At 44.4% G+C, this 22,354-nt stretch overlaps 1 protein-coding gene across 3 annotated transcripts in view; it reads left to right on the top strand.

Annotated features, from left to right (window-relative positions):
* EXD1 (exonuclease 3'-5' domain containing 1) overlaps positions 1-22,354 on the top strand; it is a 125,251-nt gene that overhangs the window by 26,319 nt on the left and 76,578 nt on the right. Inside the window, exon 3 of one of the 3 annotated variants that reach the window (XM_030214545.1) lies at positions 14,099-14,167. The exons of the other annotated variants lie outside the window; for them this stretch is intronic. Coding sequence (XP_030070405.1) covers positions 14,099-14,167 — 69 coding nt within the window. The remainder of the gene's footprint in view (positions 1-14,098; positions 14,168-22,354) is intronic. 3 annotated transcript variants of the gene reach the window in all.

A 22,354-nucleotide genomic window follows, 5' to 3' on the forward strand; every position in this document is an offset into this window, starting at 1 on the left:
GCCTTTAAATATGATTAGCAGTAACGTAAACCTAATTTAGTGTAATTTAAAGAGAATGATATGGTCAAACCTTCTCTTTCCCATAATCCCTTTGCCAGCCACATTTTGAAGAAGGCCAGGGAAAATAACATGTAATTGTTTTACTTAATTTATTACTGTCTATTATTAGATGAGGGTAAAGGATAGAGCCTCCAGATGAGCCTGCCCTGCTTGAGCAGCAATAATAATACATCCTTTCAAGGCAAGAGCCAGGTGAGGCACTGGCTAAGGACGCCAAAAGCCTGCTGTTCAGCCTTCACAGTGTTGACAACGTGTCTTACTCTGCCTCCATTGTATGCAAATCTGTCTTATGCATATTCATTGTGGTCTTCCTGAAAACCTGACTGGCTAAGTATATCCCAAGGACTGGGTTGAAACCCCCCCCAGAGGCAGATACTAACTTGCTTTTTAGGTACTCTGGCCTACTTTGTCGCAGGGCCTTGAAAATCAGAGAGTCTAAATTTGTCCCAGTAGGGTACTGGTAGCTATTGTAGGATTTGTGCAGGAAGGGTGTGATGTCATACTGCTTGTAACTCTCTATCCATTGTGCTGCAGCATTCTGAATTAGTTGGAACTGGTGCAAACTTTGATTTGACCAATGTTGAGGGCATTACAGTAGTCTAGCTGTGACACTGATCACCACATAAACCACTGTGATCGACTCATAAGACTCGTGTTACTTTTTAAAACCTCACATGGGATCACATGACGCTATGCGAGGGAGAATGCTAATCACGACTTCTGCCGCCTCTTCTAAAACCTGATTTTGCAACTGAACTTAAGCCCCTTACACACCAAGGTTTGGAGGGCGTACGTTTCTTACCACTATTACTTTGCTACGATTGCACCTTCCTGAAATGGCATCGAAACTGCCAAGGAAAGACAAAAATTGGTCCTGGAGGACAAGATGGTGGCACCCCAGAGCCCCTTAGGCCTGACGATCAGCTCTGCATGGGTTGTGGAGGTTGGAACAGAGGTAACTACCCTGATGGGAGGCTATGCTAGATAAACAGCTCTTGCCAGTCAACAAGAAGTTGGGACAGGTTTAGTGCAAACGTGAAGAGCTAGGCTGAGATTTCATACTATTCAAGCAATGGATCGGTAAATTAGATGACAGTGTAACAATACCAGAGGATTCACAGGCTAAAATGCAAAAAGCACTGGTGACTTGCCAAGAAAACTGGAGGACCTGGAAAACCACTCCAGAAGGAGCAACCTCTGGTTAGTGTGGCTGCCTGAGTCCATTCTTCAAAAAGAACTGCTTGGGTATTTGGAGGCCTGGTTTCCTCTGGAATTATACCTTTCAGACCACCTTGGCCCATTCTGGGTTGAAAAGAGCCCACAGAGTGGGATCTTGGCAATCAATCAGTACAAGGCCACAAGTAGTGATCCTTAAGATTTTAAACTATGGAAGTTCTGTAGGCATTCAAGGCTTTGTCATGAAAACATAAAATGTTCTTATTTTCATAAAACTATTCCGCAGGGATGTCCTCCAAGCAGCGCAGTTTTGTGCCAGTGTGCTCCCAGCTTTTTGACTGAGAGATCAGGTTTGCATTTTTGAGACACATGCAAGTGGACTGGGTTCATCAAGGCTAAACTAATTTTGAAATAGTAAAGGCAGCCTGTGAAATTCTTAAACAGTTGGGTAGCGGGAGCATGAGTGGTAACAGCATAGGATACCTTTCTGGCCCGGGACCGTGAGATGGATTCATTTGGGAGCTGTCAATGCAGATAGAATGACTGTCTATGTGAATGGTGGATATTTGACTACTCAAGTATGTCGTCTGAGTGCGGTTTGGTTTGGATATAGAAGACCCCGTTGGAGTGATCAGAAGTCACAGCATTTGGCAATTTTTCTCCTTTGTGGTATAATATTCTGTTTCATTTTTGGGTATGCTTTGTTCATTATATAGCAGGACTCCTGATGAAGGCATGTGAACCGAAACACAGCCCATGTTGGGTCCATCTAACAGCACATGTACTTCTATTTGAGATTGTACTCCAGTTTGAGACCGTGTGCATGACAATAAATTTTGGATTTATATTGTCCTGGAACATATTTTCTGTGTTCATTTCCACCTTTTTGTTTTCCTGTTGTGATTTGTGGAAGGTTCTTCTTGTTTTTAAAGATTTTACATATTGTGGACAGTTAACACAATCTCTTTGATTAATGTTTGGGCCTGGACCCTAAGGAGTGCGACAGCAATTTGGTTTGCATATTCCCTTGAGGCTATGTGGGCTCTACTACAGCTTCATTGAGCAGAGTGGCTTAACATTGGTACACTTTGTGATTGGGGGAGGGTGAATGTACAGCATCTTTTCATGTCCATCTCTTTTCTTCCCCATATTTGAAGATCTAGAGCAAGAAGATCAGAGAGTGCATGGACTACTTCAGGGTACATTATCTCCCATTTTAATGGAGTACTTTTTGTTCAACAAAACCTGAGTTATGACTAACTTTTCTTGAGCTCTAGTGTTTACAGAGGGGATCTTACGATGTACAACGTTTTAGGTTTAATCTCCCTTTAATATTTTTATTATTTTTTCCATCCACCTTGCTGCACAGAGGTCAACTGACATTTTGGTCAAGATATCGATACTCTGGCATTCTGCACTTATTTTGTTTCCAGTGATGATCTTGCAACTGTATGGCTCATGACTATCTGAGGGGGACTCCATCCATGGTTTATATGTGGGGGTATTATAATTCCCCCTGTTTTGTTACAATTTTCAGTGAGTTGTGTTTGATTAGTTGGACTAATTGGAAATATATTCACTGTTTGTGGGGGATTGCATGTTAGGTTATGGGTTGGGAGGGGAGGAATTGTTATAGCGAGGGAGTGGGATCTACATATGGGAGTCTTTTGAAGGGGTAGCTATTTTACGTGATGTTCCTGTTTTGAGGACTAATGAGAAGGGGGTATGGGATTTTAGAGGTGGGAGGGGTTTTAGCAGGAAATGAGGATGGATTGGAATAGCAAGGGTTTTGGGGGGGGGGGGGGGGAAGGTTGCAACGGTCATATGGATGACTCCTGGTGTGGTCTAAGAGTACAATATATGTAAAACACCATGATTTATCCTTGATATGTTTCTGAGACCACTTAGAATCCAGGGTGAGAGTCCTCACCGAGGCTATACTCAGATACCACAACATGGAGGTGGGGGAGGCAGGGGACTGAGACAGTTCTTTACCAGGGATGGATATAATATATTGAGGTGGATTGTCCAGATCTTGGATGTCGTTTAAAGTGCAGGTTGTCACTGACCAGGCAGTAGAGTACGAGTGGGGTCCTTTCGGTGGCGACCTTGAGGCCAAACTTTTGGCAATCGTACTACCTTGGCGTACTCACAATGCAAAAACGGGGACACACAGCTCAGTTTGAAAAAAATATGGAAAACCTTCCTCCTTTGGTATGAGTGTGATCAAATACCTGGTGTGGCTGATGCTAGTAATCTGAGCTCTTTATAGTTACTCTACACTGTTGTGATCTAATTGTCACTTTGTGGATGAAGCATTAGTTCTTCTGTGTATGGGTTTTTAGGTAGACCAGTGGTTCCCAAACCTGATCCTGGAGGCACCCCAGCCAGTCAAGTTTTCAGGATATCCACTGCATATTCATGAGAGCGATTTGCATGCAAATCTATCTCATGAATATTCATTGTGAATATGTTGAAACTCTGAGTGGATGGGGTGCCCACAGGACCAGATTTGAGAGCCACTGAGGCAGGTAATGGGAGGACTTAATTTTTATACAGAATAGGATTTATGCCTGACTGTGGATTTGGTTACTGAGTGAGTTTTATTTTGGGGGGTTGGGGGAGTTGGGAGGTAGGATTCTGCTTGGTGTGTTGCTGTTTATTGCAAATTTTAAATGGGAGCCCCTCCCCACAAGAACTGATATACTGTATTAAAAATATATATATTTCTTGCAATGTTAAACTCTATAAATTAATGTGCATTCATATTCTGCCTTTTTTTAATTCCAGAGTGCAATAAATTTTTAATTTTTGAAAAAAAAAAAAAAGAAATGTGGGGGCTGTTAATTCATGTATAAAATGTTAAAACGTTTTACAACAGCTACTTCAGAAGTTTGATGTTGTAATTCTTAAGGAAACTCACCATAATGATACTGAGCATGCTAAACTCAGGTGATGGTGGGTTTGTGAATGTGTAGCTGCAGTGGCACAGAGGAAGAAGGGACGGGTAGCCATTTTGGCAGACCAGGTCCTGGTAATTGCAGCTGATCCAGGAGGTGGGTATCTGCTTTGTCAGGTGACGATAGTGCAGCAGGTGTTATTTCTATGGATCATTTATGCCCCTAATCAGTTTTTATAAGAGTGACCTAGCTTGTTGTACAACATCAGTTTCACCCTTTAATATTAGGAGGGGATTCTAACATGGCATGGGACCCAAACTTTGATAAATCGCACAACCCCAGATCGGAGTGGCTTAGCACAGCTAGAGGCTTACCAAACGTGTAGTCTATTAGACCTGGTTGATGTTTGGCAAGTACTGCACCTCTGGGACAGAAATTACACTCACCTTTCTCAAGCACACTACACACAATCCTGCATAGATTATCTTGTAGCATCTTGTACTTTATTTCCTTCATAAATAAGGTGAAGATGGAGCTATATGCTGTCTCTGATCATGCTTGGGTGTGGATGGATTGGGGTCCTCGCGGGGTGGAGGGCAGAAATTTTAGATGGACTTTTCCCTTGGCCCTTTTATAAAGATTCTAAGTTTCAGGAGCGGCTACTTCATTGTTGGAGTGACTATAAGGTATACAACTCTGCTCATGAGATTGACCTGTTAGTTTGTTGGGAAGCGGGCGGGGGGACGGCCGCGCATGTGCGGTGGGCGTGCCCTGCGTGTGGGGCCGCCCGCGATGTTTTTGTTCCGGTTGGTGGGGGCTGCCGTGGGCGTCAACCCCAGTCGTGGGAACAATCAGCCTGCTGTCCTCGGAGAACACCTGCTACAGGTATGTATCATTCGCTAACCCTTTGTGCCAGGGGCTCAATAGAAAGAGCAAATAGCAGGGAAGAGAGAGGGCATCCCTGACGGGTGCCCCTTTGGATATTGAATTGGGCAGAATATCCTCCATTTACTTCTAGCTACCGGGGATTCATACAAACATTGAAGCCATCCCACAAATTTGGTCCCAAAACCCATTGACTGCAGGACTTCCCACAGGTAGGACCATTCTACCCTGTCGAAGGCCTTTTCGGCATCTGTGGCTGTGGCAGCACTCTACCTAGGCAATCCGCCATTATCTTAGCTAAAATTTTTACATCTATATTTAGTAGGGATATCAGCCTGTAAGAATCACAAAAAGTCGGGTCTCGTCCTGGCTTTAAAAGAACCGATATCCCCGCCTTGTGCATGCTAGGAGGGAGAGTGTCCCGAAAAGCAATCGTTTCCCTCCCTCCTCAAGAGAGGGGCTAACTGAAACATATATTTTGTAAAATTTGGCAGTATACCCATCCATCCCAGGGGCCTTCCCCCCTCCCCTCCCTGAGACCTTTTATCACTCTTAACACTTCATCCAAGGATAAGGGGGATTCTAACTCTTCATTTTGCTTATCAGAAAGTCTCTTTAGTCCCAGCTCAGTCAAATACTTTTGTATCTCCGGTTTCGAGGCTCCTTCACCCCTGGAGTATAAAGTGGTATAGAATTGCACAAATTGTTCTCTGATTTCCCTGTCTTGATGGAGGAGGACATCCCCAGCCACTTTTATTTTAGTTATAGTACATTTAGCCTGACGCTGGCGAAGAAAGCGCACCAACATGCTTCCTGCCTTGTTGCTAAACTCAAAAACGTTTTGTTGCACCAAGCGTGTACAGAATTCCATCTTTCCTACTTGGATAGGAAGCCACTTTCTACAAATGAGACCAGGCAGTTGAGTAAATATGACTCATCACTATCTTCTGTTTCATACTTGCTTCACTTTTTAGGTAGAGCGTTTGTGTTGGGTTCTGTTAATGCAGAAATGTCATCATCACGATGATGGAATCACAACTTTATAAATGAGTCATTTTATGAGCTTACAACTATATGGCTTCTCCAGGAACAGTGTATAATGCCATAGAGGTTTCAAACTTTGTCCACATATTGGCCATTATTTACTAATACTTAGCACACGATAATGGTGTTATCGCGCATTATCTGCCACAAAGTCCATTTTATTCAATGCTTAGATTCAGTCACCATGGGGGTTTCAGTAACAAACAAAACAGTCAGTGGGCTCTGAGGTAGGTAAAGCTGTTTATGCACTGAGCACTTATGCTGAGCCATTATGCTGAGTCAATTAATATTGTATTACCAGGAGAGGCTCCTGCCCATTTAAATCACAGTGAGCTGCCCATCCCCAGATTTTCAGTGGCTTTTAACCTCAGAGTGCTACTGAAAAATCTAGTGTGGCTGCTGCAGCAGAGTCAGAACACACCAGGATTTACCTGGCCAGCAGAAATATTTTAGTACGTTAATCAGACAGGTGCCCAGATAAAGTTAGGTCAGCAGCAAGGCAGTCCAGCATAGTCTGGGCACTTATCTGGTACCAGTCTGAATATCGCTGGTACCCAGATAAGTTCTGGTGGCTACTTTTCTCCACTACTGCCAACTCCAGACTTCGCGCCTTCTGTCTCGCTGCACCCTACGCCTGGAATAAACTTCCTGAGCCCCTACGTCTTGCCCTATCCTTGGCCACCTTTAAATCTAGACTGAAAGCCCACCTCTTTAACATTGCTTTTGACTCGTAACCACTTGTAACCACTCGCCTCCACCTACTCTCCTCCTTCCTGTACACATTAATTGATTTGATTTGCTTTATTTTTTGTCTATTAGATTGTAAGCTCTTTGAGCAGGGACTGTCTTTCTTCTATGTTTGTGCAGCGCTGCGTACGCCTTGCAGCGCTATAGAAATGCTAAATAGTAGTAGTAAGTGGCTGTCACGTTTTCAAGGCAGAAACTAGGTTTGTGAGCCCTTGGGGCCACTGCTGTGGAGCAGCAGTGGCAGGCAAAACCACCCCACACCAGAGACAAGGCAGAACTCTGACAGAAACAGCTAGACTTCACCTGCCCTTGACCGCCCTTCCCCAGGAGTTGAGCCCCTGGGTGCAGGCGGCCGGCAGGACTTACTGGACAGGGCAGGCACTGGATACCAACTAGGCTGAACAGGAACTGAGGGTCAGAGGGGAAAGGAATATACATGGGCAGCAAGGCAGAAAACTGGGCTAGGACTCGCAGACAGACAATACTACACAAAGCAGGGAATGGACAAGCTAAAGGATAGGAACTGAAAGCTGCCATGCAGCCACTGAAGCAGGGTTCAAATACTGACAGACAAGAGACAGGACTGAAAGCTGCAGAGCAACCACTAAGCAAGAGACACAGACAAACAGAAACTAGACAAAGAATACAGACCAGAAACAAGACTAGGGAAGTAAGCAAATAAACCTAAGCTAAACTACACACAGATAACTAGAAACAGACAAGGAACTAAACAAGAAACCAGACTAGGCAGAAGTGCAACAAAGCACTAACAAACCAGGGACCTTAGACGATGCAAAGGCAAAATCAGAAGGTTTCCAGGTGGTAATAAACCCATCAGCAGCTGAAACAGATGCAGCAATCATGAGGCAGCTACGGGTGAGGCTAGTTGCCAAACTTCAAACCAAGTCTGGAGGACTGGAATATCTGGACCGAACCAGAAAGAACGTCTTTAAAGTTTGTCAGCCACCGGTTCTGGCCACCAGAGGGCAAGAGGAACACAAACCAAGACACAGGCAGAAAGCATACTGAAGCACAGAGAGGCTTAACACACACAGGTGCAGTATAGTGGAGTAATCAGAGCCATGCTGGAAGCAGCCAGCACACAGAGACAGAACTAACTCAGGAAGAACAGACAGAAGCCAGCTCAGAAGCTGACCGCCGGAAATAAGGTGAGTCACGACCACAATCGTGACAGTGGCAAAAGCTGTCCTGGAGATTATTAATTCAAGTCATTAAAACCCCCCAAAAACTAGGGATTGGGAAATATTTAGATTAGAGAGACAGTTGAGAATAGAACATCAGTGTTTTGGATGTACACATTAGGCCAGTCATAGGCAAAAGCTCTTAGATGTCCACACTGCTTTAAATTAGTTGTTTTAGCACAGAGCAGTGAAATCCCTGAATTACTACAAATTCCAGCTGTACAAACATGGGACTAAGTGCAGTAGACTTATGGCTCGGTTAATATTGACTAGGGAAGGCCCGAAGTGGATCTTGGTTCTTAAAAACAGAGGGAGGATGGGTCACAAAGGATGAGGAGATAATGTACTATCTTTGTCGCCTATTATAAACAGCTGTATGCTGAACCACCTGAGCAGGGGCTACCAAGTCAAATATACCTAGATGGTTTTGAATTTACCGAGATTACATCTGTTGGATTTAGCCTATTTGAATTTACCAATTCAATGTGACAAAATGTATTGGGCAATTAAAGTTCGTTGATGAAGGCTCCAGGGGAGGATGGTTTTAGAGCTGAGTTCTGTAAGCTTCTAGGTAAGAAGATAGTAACACCCCTAGCGAATATGTTTAATGTGAAGGTGAATGCAGAGGCATTGCCTCTACCACTTAATTTGGCTCAGATTGTAGTGTTGCCGAAGCCTGGGAAGGATTTTATTATTCCTGAATCCTATCGACCAGTATCATTACTGAATTATGAAGTTAAACTATTAGCTGAAATTATGGCTAGTTGGTTAATGAGGGTGCTATCTTCACTCGTACATGATTCACAAGCGGGGTTTGTTCAGGGTTGTTCAATAACCAAACATTTGATGATGATCTTCCCTGGAGCAAAGGGTACAAAGTAGATTCCCTTCCATCTTAATTGACTTTGACATGGAGAAAGTGTTTCACCGGGTCCACGTAGTTCCTTTATGCCACCTTAGATAAGTATGGGTTTACTGGTTGATTTGTATCCATGAGCAGGGCTCTCTATTCTTCCCCTAGGGCAAAACGTTTGGTCAGTGGTACTGAATCAGAAAGTTTTCTCTCGGGGCATGAAGCAGGGTTGTCTATTATGTCCTCTGCTTTTTATATTAACACGAGACCCTTTTCTGAGAGAGATTCGTGAGAACCCAGATATCTTGGGTGCCCTTAGTTTCAAAGTAGCAGCTTTTTGCAGATGATGTTTTAGTACATTTAACAAATCCTCAGGGGTCTTTGCTGTTGCTGTTAGAGCTTTTCCAGGAGTATGGGATTCTACAGGTTCCTGCTTGAACCTAAATAAGTTAGAGGCTTTGCCTTCCATCAGATCAGGTGAAGAATATGTGGGGAGACCGGTTTCAATTGAAACGGACTGAGAATTACTTTAAATATCTGGTTATTCAACTAATAATTGATATCTTTTCACTACTCCGCCAATGTTCCTTTGATATTGGAAGCTACAAGGAAGCAGATGTATGGATGGATGGAGGGATTTGCTGCTCTCATTGCTGAGGAGAATCAGACTAAGTGTGGTAATATTTCCCATATGATTGTCTTTAATATAGATGCTTCCTCTTAGGCTATTGCAGAAAGATCTGAGAAGTCTATCAGCTGTTTAACAAGTTTTGTTGGGCAGGCAGGAAACCCAAACTGAGGTTCCATTTTATGTTGGGTAGTTGGAGGCAAGGGGGTGGGCCAGTGGTGTGCTGGAGCCGGCTCGCAAGAGCCGGTTGTTAAATTTTCTTCCGGCTTGCGAGCCGGTTGTTAAAAATAGCAAGCCGGCTCTGGCTCTCTTCCCTCCCTCCGGATCCGCCTCATCGCCCGCTTGTTTTTTGAATTCTTCGGGGCAGGCAGTCTTGCCTGCCCGCTTCCAGCGTTGACTGTCCTCCCTTGCCGATTCGCGCTTTAAAAATGGCCACTGAGACTTCTAGAGGCGGTTTCGTGAGACTTCGGCTGAAGTCTTGGCGGCCATTTTGAAGCGCGAATCAGCAAGGGAGGACAGTCGGCGCTGGAAGCGGGCAGGCAAGACTGCCTGCCCCGAAGAATTCAAAAAACAAGCAGGCGGTGAGGGACTTGATCGGGAGGGAGGAAGGAGAAGAATTTGCGAAACAACTTGGGAGGGGGTGGCAGGGGGGAAAGGGGAGTTGCAGCTGGGCATGGGTGGATGGCGGGGGTCGCTGGGTATGGGTGCATGCAGGGCAGGGGAGAGGAGGGTCACTGCTGGACATGGGTGCATGCAGGGCAGGGGAGAGGAGGGTACACTGCTGGACATGGGTGCATGCAGGGCAGGGGAAAGGAGGGTCACTACTGGACATGGGTGCATGCAGGGGAGAGGAGGGTCACTGCTGGACATCTGGGTGCATGCAGGGCAGAGGAGGGTTGCTGGGTATGGATGCATGCAGGGCAGGGGAGAGGAGAGTACACTGCTGGACATGGGTGCATGCAGGGCAGGGGAAAGGAGGGTCACTGCTGGACATGGGTGCATGCAGGGGAGAGGAGGGTCACTGCTGGACATCTGGGTGCATGGAGGGCAGGGGAAAGGAGGGTCACTGCTGGACATGGGTACATGCAGGGGAGAGGAGGGTCACTGCTGGACATCTGGGTGCATGCAGGGCAGAGGAGGGTCGCTGGGTATAGGTGCATGCAGGGCAGGGGAGAGGAGGGTACACTGCTGGACATGGGTGCATGCAGGGCAGGGGAAAGGAGGGTCACTGCTGGACATGGATGCATGCAGGGCAGGGGAAAGGAGGGTCACTGCTGGACATGGGTACATGCAGGGGAGAGGAGGGTCACTGCTGGACATCTGGGTGCATGCAGGGCAGAGGAGGGTCGCTGGGCATGGGTGCATGCAGGGCAGGGGAGAGGAGGGTCACTGCTGGACATGGGTGCATGCAGGGGAGAGGAGGGTACACTGCTGGACATGGGTGCATGCAGGGCAGGGGAAAGGAGGGTCACTGCTGGACATGGGTGCATGCAGGGGAGAGGAGGGTCACTGCTGGACATCTGGGTGCATGCAGGGCAGGGGAAAGGAGGGTCACTGCTGGACATGGGTACATGGAGGGGAGAGGAGGGTCACTGCTGGACATCAGGGTGCATGCAAGGCATGGCAGAGGAGGGTCGCTGGGTATGGGTGCATGCAGGGCAGGGGAGAGGAGGGGAGAGAGAAGAAATGCTGGACATGGATGGAGGGGAGAGAAGAGTGAGGAAGGAGATGAGATGAGGGAAAAGGAAGAGAGGAGAAAAACTGCACATGGATGAAGAAAATAGGCAGAAGCTGAGGACCAGAAATGAAGAAGAAAGGAGGAAAGAAATAAATGGAAAGGAAGCCCTGGAAACGGAGTTAAGAGGACAGATAGCAGCAGAATCGGATACTGGGCCAGCATGATCAGAAAAACAGTCACCAGACAACAAAGGTAGAAAAAAAAAACATTTTATTTTCATTGTAGTGTTTGGAATATGTTCACTTTGAGAATCAGGTGCTCAACATTAAAAGTTTATATTTATTTACTTATTTATGGCATTTTATCCCACATTAAACATGAATTAGATTGGAACCTGGGATCATTTAATTTTTTTTCCTGGAGAGAGTAATGCATTGCCCCCCCTGGCTATAGCCAGCTCTGCAATTTTGGGGGGGGGGGGGCGCAGAGGTGGACCGGGGAGAGAGCCTGTTGTTAAAAATTTACCAGCACACCACTGGGGTGGGGGCTGTATATGCTGAACTTTAAGATGTACAGTCAAGCTTGCTTGGTGAGACACATTAGAGCAGAGATTTTCAACCTGAAAACCCCGACTGGTTGGGTGTGCCCTGAGGACTACGCCTGCATTAGAGATTGGCTGCTTATGAAGAGTCAGTTTACTCCTATTGATATGGAAAGGACCTCTTATGCTCCCTATAATTTTTACTCTTTCCTTCACACTCCGGGTGCCCAATTTCCCCAATGTTTTAAGAGTATAATCTTGAGTCCAATATGGGTTGTGTGGAGTGGTCTCAGGTCTATGGTGGTGGTGGGGACGGGACACACTGGTTACTGACTGACTTTCATTGAGAGGGAATACGGCTTTTGAACCGGGGATGGACAATATTGCCTTTGTGGAATGGGAAAGGAAGAGTATCACTTGACTGGAGCACCTTTTAATTGAGGATGATAACCTTATATCTTTTGAGGACCTTCAGCAACCTATAGACGCTAGGTGGGGGAATAGGTTTGCTTAATGCCAGGTTCAACACTGTATTGCCTCTCTGGCCAAGGAATCAGTTCAGCAGGGAATGGGAGCACAGATAAGGGAATTCTTTAATGGTATTTCAGAGCATGAGATTTCTGGAATTCATAAGGCCTTGATGAAATTGGAGATGGGAAAGGATTTAGGAGTGGTATGGCAAAATGGGCTAGAGATCGCAACATTACATTAGATGATTGGGATGTGTTGGCAAATATTAAAGGTATACCAGTACTCATAACAGGGATATGACTTTAGGAATGTTATTTTTGTATGTTTCATAGGACTTATTTTACTCAGTTATATTGGGTAGGTTACAGTCCCCTATTTGTCTTAAATGCAATAGGGAGGACAACACTTTGAGGCATATTTTCAAAGCTCTTAGCCTTCCAAAGTTCCATAGGTTTCTATGGAACTTTGGAAGGCTAAGTGCTTTGAAAATGTGCAGGATTGTCACTTATTTTGGCCAATGATAGTAATTTTGGGCTAGTTTGGTTAGATATATGATCTTGACTTTGGGACATGGAGTCTTATGCTCAGTAGAACAATTGCTTTTGGATAAGCCGGGTTCCTTTAGGGGAAAAGACCAGGGGAGAGCGCGTTTAATTCATAAAACATGTCTGGTGGCACTGAAGTGTGTATAACAGTATTGAACATCTGATCTTCCAGCTTATTGGCATTGGAGGAATCAACTACATCTCGCAAGCTGGGAAGCGAGAGATGCTAGAGGTTCCCCAACATGGAAAAAAACGTTTTCTGTTAGTGTGGGAAGCTTACTTGCATACCTTAAGTTTGAAAGGGTGAAGTTTATTGTTCAGTCGCTTGTGATGTTTCAATTTTGAGTGGGATGAGATGTGTGGGCCTACCAGGAGTTGAAAATTTATGGGGTAGGAGGGAAGGGAGTTGGGGTATTCTTGATATATAGACTCTGCGGGTCATAAGAACCAATACCCTTAGATAGTTAAGTCAAGAAGTTGGGTTTGCGAGTGGAATGGGGAGGGGATACATCGCATGTTTTTTGATTATGGATTTTGATGGCAGCTTTGCGTACATGATATATTGCAGTACACATGAGGGAAGGACTGTGGAGCTGTCTTTATTTTTTGGGGGGGAGTGGGGATCTGTTTGAGTTGTATAACAAACTGGTGATTGACTGCTGTCTATTCTGTTATTGCTCTTGCATTATTGTATTTTTTCAATAGTCATCAATGAAATTGTTTTAACAAAGTCTTATTGGTACGGGTGTATGTTTCTTTGAGATGGGAATCCTGGGTGGGAGTGGGGAGAGATAGTATGGAAGAGTTATGATGATATGGCTAGAGGGCTTGGGTATTTATAGGGAGGAAGCTATAAGACCCAATCCTTTCCCCTTTGTAATAAAATATTGAGTTGTTCCTAATTAAGTTCAGCTTTCTGGCTTCTTTTCTAAAGATATATATGATGCTTTGGCATTGTTTGTATGTTTTTCAGATTTATTGAGTTTGTGGGGGGGTATCTTTTTGTACTTCATGGTCTGTGGACTTCATATTCATTTGAGATCTTAGAGAGGACTTCTGTTCATTGTACGAGGTTATTGTAATGTGTAAAAATGAATAAAAACATTTGAACTAACAAAGCCTTGCATGGCATCTGCAAACTAGCTCTAGTTTTATGCTGTTAGCTGTTTCCTTTGCTTTTCATGGAGTAGTTCATTTAATATTGTACTTTAAAAGCAATGCATAAGACTCAAACGAGAGAGATTGTTATTACTGTTGCTGAACATATTTTATAGAATAGCCTTCCAGGTTTCTTGTAACTTGAAACTGAAATCTCCTTACTTTAAACTGTCAGGGATTTTTCTGATATTAACTATATTTTTGCTTCAGTTAAGGACTTGGAAACCAGCAGGAATCTTCCAGGAGTGAAACTGTTTTTTGGTCATGATATAGTGAATGGTAAGAATTTCTGCTGTCTGTTTAGAATATAGCATTAGATCTTGGGTAGTGCCAAACCAGAGAACAGTCACAAGTGAGGTTTCATTTGAGAAAATGCTTGCACACGTAGGGCTAGATTTAATAAAAGGTGTTGTGGTAAATATTGCACAGTGATGTTATAAGTCCTGTTTTATGCAGTAGAGACTAGTTACTAATTATGTGCGTTAATGACAGTAGCACGTGAGTTGCCTACAGCAGGAAGTCAGTTTTCTCATGTCAGGTGCACCAGATAAAATCTTTAATTAGAGACTGAGGAGAGGATGTGGTTTAATGGTTAAAGCAGTGAGCTGAGAACCAGAGAAATCAGGGTTCAAAACCTACTTCTGCCACTGATATTCCTTGTAACACTGGGCAAGTATTTTATCTCCTACTGCTTTGGGTTCCAATTTAAATGTTTTTTTTAATAGCTTTTATTAAAGAGTGCAGCAAATCACAACAGTAAATAATCAGTTTGGGCACAACATCAACCACAAACACAGTAAAAAAATATTTCAACAGATATCTCCCTACTAGAAAGCTGTACAGATATTCTTTAACCCCCCTCCCCAACCTACTCCCCCCCCCCCCCCCCCATACTCTGCTGTGTCTATAGGACAAGAATGGAAGAGTCTGGGCAGGCAGACCACTTCACATATGGGCCCCAAACATTATGGTACGATAATAAGCGTCCAATTTCAATTTAAGCTCTTTTGGGTAGGGTCATATTGTACATGAATACTTAATCCACTGTACCATGCTCTGTGTGTCCAGTACCACTATAAAAAAGGTATTAAGTATTACCTGCCAGTGGTAGGGCAGAACATGATGGCTTATTTCTTCTCTTGTTTGTGTCATCATCAAGTGTTATTTAAAATTACAATTTACTATTAAAATTGAGTAGGAGAAAAAGCAGATTAAAATGATTATAAGAGTCACAAGAGAAAGGGGGTATATTGGATATTCTGTTTAAGGGCTAATAGTTTGGAAAAGGTAAATGAGATCAGAAACTTACATGTTATGTGGTGCAGAGAATGAGAGTTGTGTTAGAACTACTTTGAATATATAATATAAACAGTTTATATTGTCTGCACTATAGTCTTAATAAAAAAAAAAATTAAACAATGAAAAGCAGCTCAAATGGTTGGATCTTGAGTTCTTGAAACTAACCTCGCAGACCATTTAGTAAAATCGGTTCAAAATCTCTGTTCTGCTGTAATTTCATGGGGCAGCTTGTACTGTTTACTTGTGACAGATTATATGGCTGTATATTTATTTAAGCTATATATATGAACCTGATCCCTGTATTTCTGCAGTCCTCTGTGATTAGCCCTTATGAACAACTGTGTTTTGCTCTCAGCATCTTTTGGAGCTTTGTTACTGCTTACCTCTGGGAATGCTAGGAGGAGTAGAATTACTCCCTCCCTCCATTTGCTCTCTCTGAGGAATTTGAGCGAGATGATAGCTGTACCTAGATCATAGATCAATGTGTAGAGGGCTTGAATTCTCCATGTTGTGACAGTAAACTACTGCTTGTTGTTTTTTCCTCTCTGGGTAGTAAGGCATAGTGATTTTTTTTTTAGCTGTGCAGTTACCAGTGCTGCTGCTGTAATTTCTGTTAGTCCTGTGTTTCAGTAGTCAAATTACCAGGCGCTGACAGTTCCTCCTATCTGGAAGAGAGGCTAATCACAGACATGGACTCATTGTGTACAGAATCCCTAATCTGTTGCAATACAACTGTAAATGATTTGTTTAATCTTGTCATCAACTGGATTGAATAAAGAATGGGATTAAGGATTGGAGTTTATTCTTGGTAACTAGCAGTCTCTGGTTTGTCTCTGAAATAGACTCAATACACAACACTACATTTAAGAGCATACTCAGTACATAACACTGATCCTCCATTCTTCCTGATCAATCATCAATTTTTACCATATTTACTATAATAAATCTCCTGAAATTCCCTGTCTATACAAAGTAACCAGAGAGGGAAAAACAGTATACACAAATAGCAAAGCAAAGAAGAAAAGCACAAGTGGGCCTTCAAGACTGAGACAACAGGAGTCCTTTATTTAGATCAGACCCAACACTGACCGACGATGTTTCACAGGAGTCTTTCTTTTCTCATGCGGGGAGTTGTATACTAACCTAGGAACTTGTTTTTAGTGTACTCCCTACTTGTGTACTTTGTTATTGAACTTGGACCCTTGAGGCAGGCATTGCTTACGGCGAAACATGGCTCGTGGTCTTGAAGGCCCAGTTGTGCTTTTCTTTTTTGCTTTGCTGTCTATACAGCATTGTTTAACAGAAATATTGTGAACAGAAATATTTAATAATAGTCTCAATTTCAGCCATACCACACTAAAATTGTGTTTATTTTTTTAACCAGATGTACTTAGTTCTATTCTCTATAGCAAGCTTCTTTTCAAAGTCCCGCTTAGGCTGCCTTATTAATGTTTTATATCTGCCAGTTCTCATTCTTATTTTCTTCATTAGAGTCTGTTTTTTATTTTTTTGGAAGAAGCCTTTTAGGTTTTCAACTGCTTTTTCCAGCTCACTGTTAAAACACACTGGTCATAATTTGATCTTCTTTTGATTTTGTTTTCAGTATTTAAGTTTCCTTAGTGTCAAGCTCCACTGTGGGTGTTATCCCCTCCGACCAGAGATGGAGGTAGAGAAAACTGAGTTTTACCAGTGACCTCACCGGTATTAGCTGGTGGTGCTCCCTGGAAAGATCTAGTATTTTCTTTACCCAAGTAGATGGTAGGTCGTGCTGTCTGTTGCTCCTGTTCCTGCCCTAGTTCTCTTTTTTATCTGCTGGCCGTATAGTGGTATTAGCTGTTGCTGCTCCCTGGAAAGATCTAGTATTTTCTGTACCTCAGCAGATGGTAGGTCATACTATCTTGTGCTCTTGTCCCTGGCCTAATTCCCTGCTGTGCTGGCTGCGGCCATAGCCGCACAGCTGGGGTGAGCCTAAAGGCTGCTCCCAGGTTATCCAGTCCCTGGACTGGACCTGGTCGAGTCAAGCTTGGCTCTGCTGCCCTGTCGCACTTCTTAGCGTCCACTGGGTGAGGGCTTGTGGCTTAGTCCTGGAACCTGCTCAAGGGGTGCAGGTTCCGCTTGCCTGCCCACTCTTTTTGGGTGTCCTTTCCCTGGGCTCCCCTGTAGCTACCAGGCATTAAAAAAAAAAAAAATCAAAATCCTAATTGGTTTGCCTGACTTTATTCTTGGGTGCAGGGTATAAAGATTTTTGCTGAAAAAGAAAAAACATTTGAGAGAGTAGGAGGATTGGCAGAGATGCCAGAGCCCTATGCCCAAGTCAGCTCGAGCAGCTAGGCAGGCCTGCACTTGCCAGTCATGTGGTCAGGCATGCTTGCAAGCAGACGCTGCAGTGTCTGTAAGAGCTGGCAGATCCTGTGATGGGCCATTTCCAACTTTGGAAATGGGTCAGGGTGGGTGGTGGCTGTTGGATCTACCGCCTCTTCTCTGTGCTCCAAGGCATTGGAACCCGCATTCCTGATGATCTTGGCAGGAATGGTGGTTTTTTTGTCCCAGCTTGTGATTTCTCCTCCTGCTATTTCTCATCGGCAGGATTCCTCACAACCCCCATCAGGACTGGGGGGGGGGCTCATCTTCACACTCACCTTGGGTCTGCCTGCAGGGGGGTCACCAAGATTTTTTTGCCTCCAGATCTTGACTCAGATGGTCAAACAAGCCCTGCAGGAGGAAGTTGGCCCTTGGGCTAGTGGTGGCCAAGTCCTGCATGGGATGTCAGTGGGCCGTGTATGTCCCAGCCAGCTCCAGGGCATTGGGGAAGACCTGGAGGTCCTTTCTGACCCTCATTCTCTCCAATTCAGATTTAGACAGTGTTCCTTCAAGGGAAGGAGAGGCGGAGCGGTCCCATGTGATTGGCTCTTCTGTCATGAGGAACTCTCTTACCTCGTTGAGATTACAGAGACTCTTGGGATGCTCAAGTTGCCTGCTGTGGACGCGTTGAAAGGGAATTCTCTTGGAGACCTTGTGGGGCCCCAAACCACTTTATGGTTCAAAAGCACTTGCCCGCATGATGCTGGTGGAGTGGGAGGCCACGGATGGGGCTTAGGCCTTTTGATTAACTTTATTCCTTCACCCCTGGGGAGGTGAAGAAGTACTGGCCAAATTTTAAGGTGGATTCTCTTAGCTGTAACCAAATTGGCACTACAAATCGAGTAGGGCGTTGGAAGTGATGTTGGTGCAAATCTTGTGCTATAGCTGAAGATCTGACCGTGTTTGTGAATCCTGTCGATGGGAGTCAATATAAACTAAAATTCTTCACATATTGCAGGATTGATCACGTCATCTATATATTAAAATGTAGTTGTACTTCCGATTTGGGTATGGTATGGTGAGGGCAGAGGTCTGAATGCTCCAGACCTTCCCCTCCATAATCTGCTACTTAGTTGCACTATAAGTTTGAGAGTTGGGGTTTGTGAGAGACCAAGTGGTTTTGAAGAACCTTGGGAAAATAAGAGCAGCTTTGGAGTGGGCAGGCACTGAGAGGACCCCTTCGTTGCTCATCAGCTTTGATGCAGAAAAAGCATTTGATAGAGTGGTGTGGATATTTCTCCATGGACCACTTTCAGCTTATGGGATGCAGGGTTTTTTTTTGTGTAGGCAATTAGGGCACTTTATACCCACCCTCAAGCTAGAATTTAGGTTAACGGGAGCCTCTCTGACCAATTTGATCAAGGCGGTACAAGACAAGGTTGCCCATTGTCCCCATTGTTGCTTGTTCTCACCCTTGATCCTCTCATTCAAGAGATACAAACTAACCCCAAGATCCTGGAATGCAAGTAGGGATGAGTCAGTTTATGATCACGTCTTTTGCGGATGATGTGGTTTTTCTTACGAGCCCCCATCAGTCACCTGTTGGAAAAAATTTGTGAATATGGGGATTTTGCGGGTTTCCATTTAAATTTAGATAAATCAGAGACATTGGCAGGGATGGAGGCTATGAGGAGGAGATGAACTTCATTTCCGCTTTAGTGGGCACGAGGCTCTGTTAGATATTTAGAGGTGCAGTTATCGATTGGACCTCTCCCAACTTTATCGATAAACTTTTATAAGATACATGAACGCAGTTGGAACTTTGGGCTCACTTGTTGCTTTCATTGATGGGACACATCCAGTTATATTGTATGGTCATTTTCCCACATTGGTTATATGTCCTTCAGACCCTTCCTCTCTGTTTACTGCGCAAAGACATTAAGGCACTGCATTGTATAGTAAGTGCCTTTTGTTGGTCTGGTAGGAAACCCAAACTGCACTGGCATTATATGATTGGTAACTGGCAGCAAGATAGCTTGGGTATCCCTGATATCTGATTGATTGTACAATCAGGCTTGTCTTTTTTTGTCATCTGTGTGATTGGTTTCTGAATACAGATAGGTATACAGATGTTTCCTTGGAGACAGCCTATTTTAGTCCGCGGCATCCCATCACTCTTTTGCATTCACGGTTTTCTACGCTTTCTCCACAGCTTAAATGTAGTCCTTTACTTTGTCTGCTTTGCTACTTGTGGAGGGACTTGCTTTCTGGGTGGGGGCAAGATCCATGCAGTACGGTGGTGTTACCATTGATAGGGAATGTGGGTTTTTGGCCCTGGCGATTGCAGGCTTGGAATGCATCAAACACTTATTAAGTGAAGACGGTCTGATAGGAAATCCAAACTGCACTGGCATTGTATGATTGGTAACTGGCAGCAAGGTGGCTTGGGTATCCCTGATATCTGATTGATTGTACAGTCAGGCTTGTCTTTTATGTCATCTGTGTGATTGGTTTCTGAATACAGATAGGTATACGGATGTTTCCTTGGAGACAGCCTATTTTAGTCCGTGGCATTCCATAATTCTTTTGCATGCATGGTTTTCTACGCTTCCTCCACAGCTTAAATGTAGTCCTTTACTTCGTCTGCTTTGGTATTTGTTGAGGGACTTGCTTTCTGGGTGGGGGCAAGCTCCATGTAGTACGGTGTGGTTACCATTGATAAGGAATGTGGGTTTTCGATCTGGTCTGGATCATGTTTTCTTTTGGCGCTGGCGATTGCAGGCTTGGAGTACGTTGAACACTTAAGTGAAGAAGGGTTTTGCAGCCTTGCAACAGAAAGTTTCCCTCCCACAAGTGGATTGTTTTGCTTATTTGCAATTTGTATTTACTTTTGGGCTCAACTGGCTGGGACTATGATCCTTTCTTTCGGTGCTCGTTGGAGAGAATTTCTCAAAGGTGATGTGTTGGGTCAGTTTTCCATCTTTTGGTTTCATAAATTTATTAACCCAACGGCAAAATGCACTTATGTATCTGTATGGGATGCTTGAAATAGGGAGGTGGGTCACCCACTGAGGGGCACGTTGACAAGTGTTATGTTTACACAAATCCCAGAATTGGTTCATCAGGCCAAACTGCAGGAATGTCAGTATCTATAGTACTGCATCATGCTTACTTTTCTCAATATCATGCCTTTCATGCAGCATATATGGACACCCCTTGCTGTGTGAAATGTAGGGAACAGGATAATACATTTTTCCATGGCATCTGGGCCTGTAGGAAAATTAGGGCCTTCTGGATAGCCCTTAATACCTGTCTGCATTGGAGGGTATTTTTTTCTTTCAACCTCTTTATTGGGCTCTTGAAATAAATGTAAATTAATAGGTAAAGCATACATTGTGGGTAAGAAATCTATCTTAAGTTATTGGCTGCAAGATTCCCCTCCAACATTTTGATGGGAGGAACAAATTTCATGCTTTGATTTGGGAATCCTATGAGGCTAGTACTTGCCCAAAGTGCCAGAAGGCCTTTCTGCTTGTTTGGGACCCTTATCTAGCTTCATTTATGACCACTGCTCATAGCCAAGTTATTAAATTTTGAGACAGGACTGGTACCTGCATAGCGATGGGGGGTGGAGGGGGAGTTGGGGTGGGCAAGTTGGCCTTTCATGGCTGAGGTCATTAGAGTCAAGACCTCAAGCTGTTTTGTGTTTTTCTCTCTCTTTAGATGCTTTATGGCCTGGTGGGAGGTTGTGTATGGGGGGATCTAATGTTCATAAATATATTATGCCATGTTACTGAAAATTTCTCTTGTTTTTTTTTTTTTTCTTGTTTAATAAAAAGATTATATTAATAATGTAATTGTGATAAGAGTTATGTAGGTAACGTGGAGGGGCATAATCGAACGGGGGTGGCCAACTCTAATGACGGCCCCGTAAAGCGGCATGCCCGACCGTATTATCGAAACAAGATGGCCGGCCATCTTTCGTTTCGATAATACGGTCGGGGCTGGCCAAATCTCAACATTTGGGCCGGCCTTAGAGATTGCCGGCGTTAGAGATCGCCACCATGGGTTGTTGCCGATAATGGAAACTAATAGCGGCCATCTCAAACCCAGCCAAATCCAAGCCATTTGGTCATGGAGGAGCCAGCATTTGTAGTGCACTGGTCCCCCTCACATCCAGGACACCAACCGGGCACCCTAGGGGGCACTGCAGTGGACTTCACAAATTGATCCCAGGTGCATAGCTCCCTTACCTTGGGTGCTGAGCCCCCCAAACGCCCCCCAACACCCACTCACCACAACTGTACACCACTACCATAGCCCTTAGGGATGAAGGGGGGCACCTAGATGTGGGTACAGTGGGTTTCGGGTGGGTTTTGGAGGGCTCACATTTACCACCACAAGTGTAACAGGTGGGGGTGGGTGGGCCTGGGTCCGCCTGCCTGAAGTGCACTGCAGTACCCACTAAAACTGCTCCAGGGACCTGCATACTGCTGTGATGGAGTTGGGTATGACATTTGAGGCTGGCAAAAAAACGTTAAAAATTTTTTTTTTTTTTTTTTTAGGGTGGGAGGGGGTTGGTGACCACTGGGGGAGTAAGGAGAGGTGATCCCCGATTCCCGCCAGTGGTCATCTGGTCAGTTCGGGCACCTTTTCAAGTCTTTGTCGTGAACAAAAAAGGACCAAGTAAAATTGGCCAAATGCTCATTACAGCCAGCCTTTTTTCCATTATCGGCCGAGGCCTGCCATCTCTTAACCACGCCCCTGTCTTGCCTTCAGTACACTGCTGACACGCTCCCTTGAACTTTGGTGGGCCCTGCGACGGAAAGCAGTTGAAGCCGGCCAAAATCGGCTTTCTATTATACC

The sequence above is a fragment of the Microcaecilia unicolor genome, chromosome 9 (genome assembly GCF_901765095.1).
Source record: "Microcaecilia unicolor chromosome 9, aMicUni1.1, whole genome shotgun sequence".
NCBI classification, from domain to species: domain Eukaryota; kingdom Metazoa; phylum Chordata; class Amphibia; order Gymnophiona; family Siphonopidae; genus Microcaecilia; species Microcaecilia unicolor.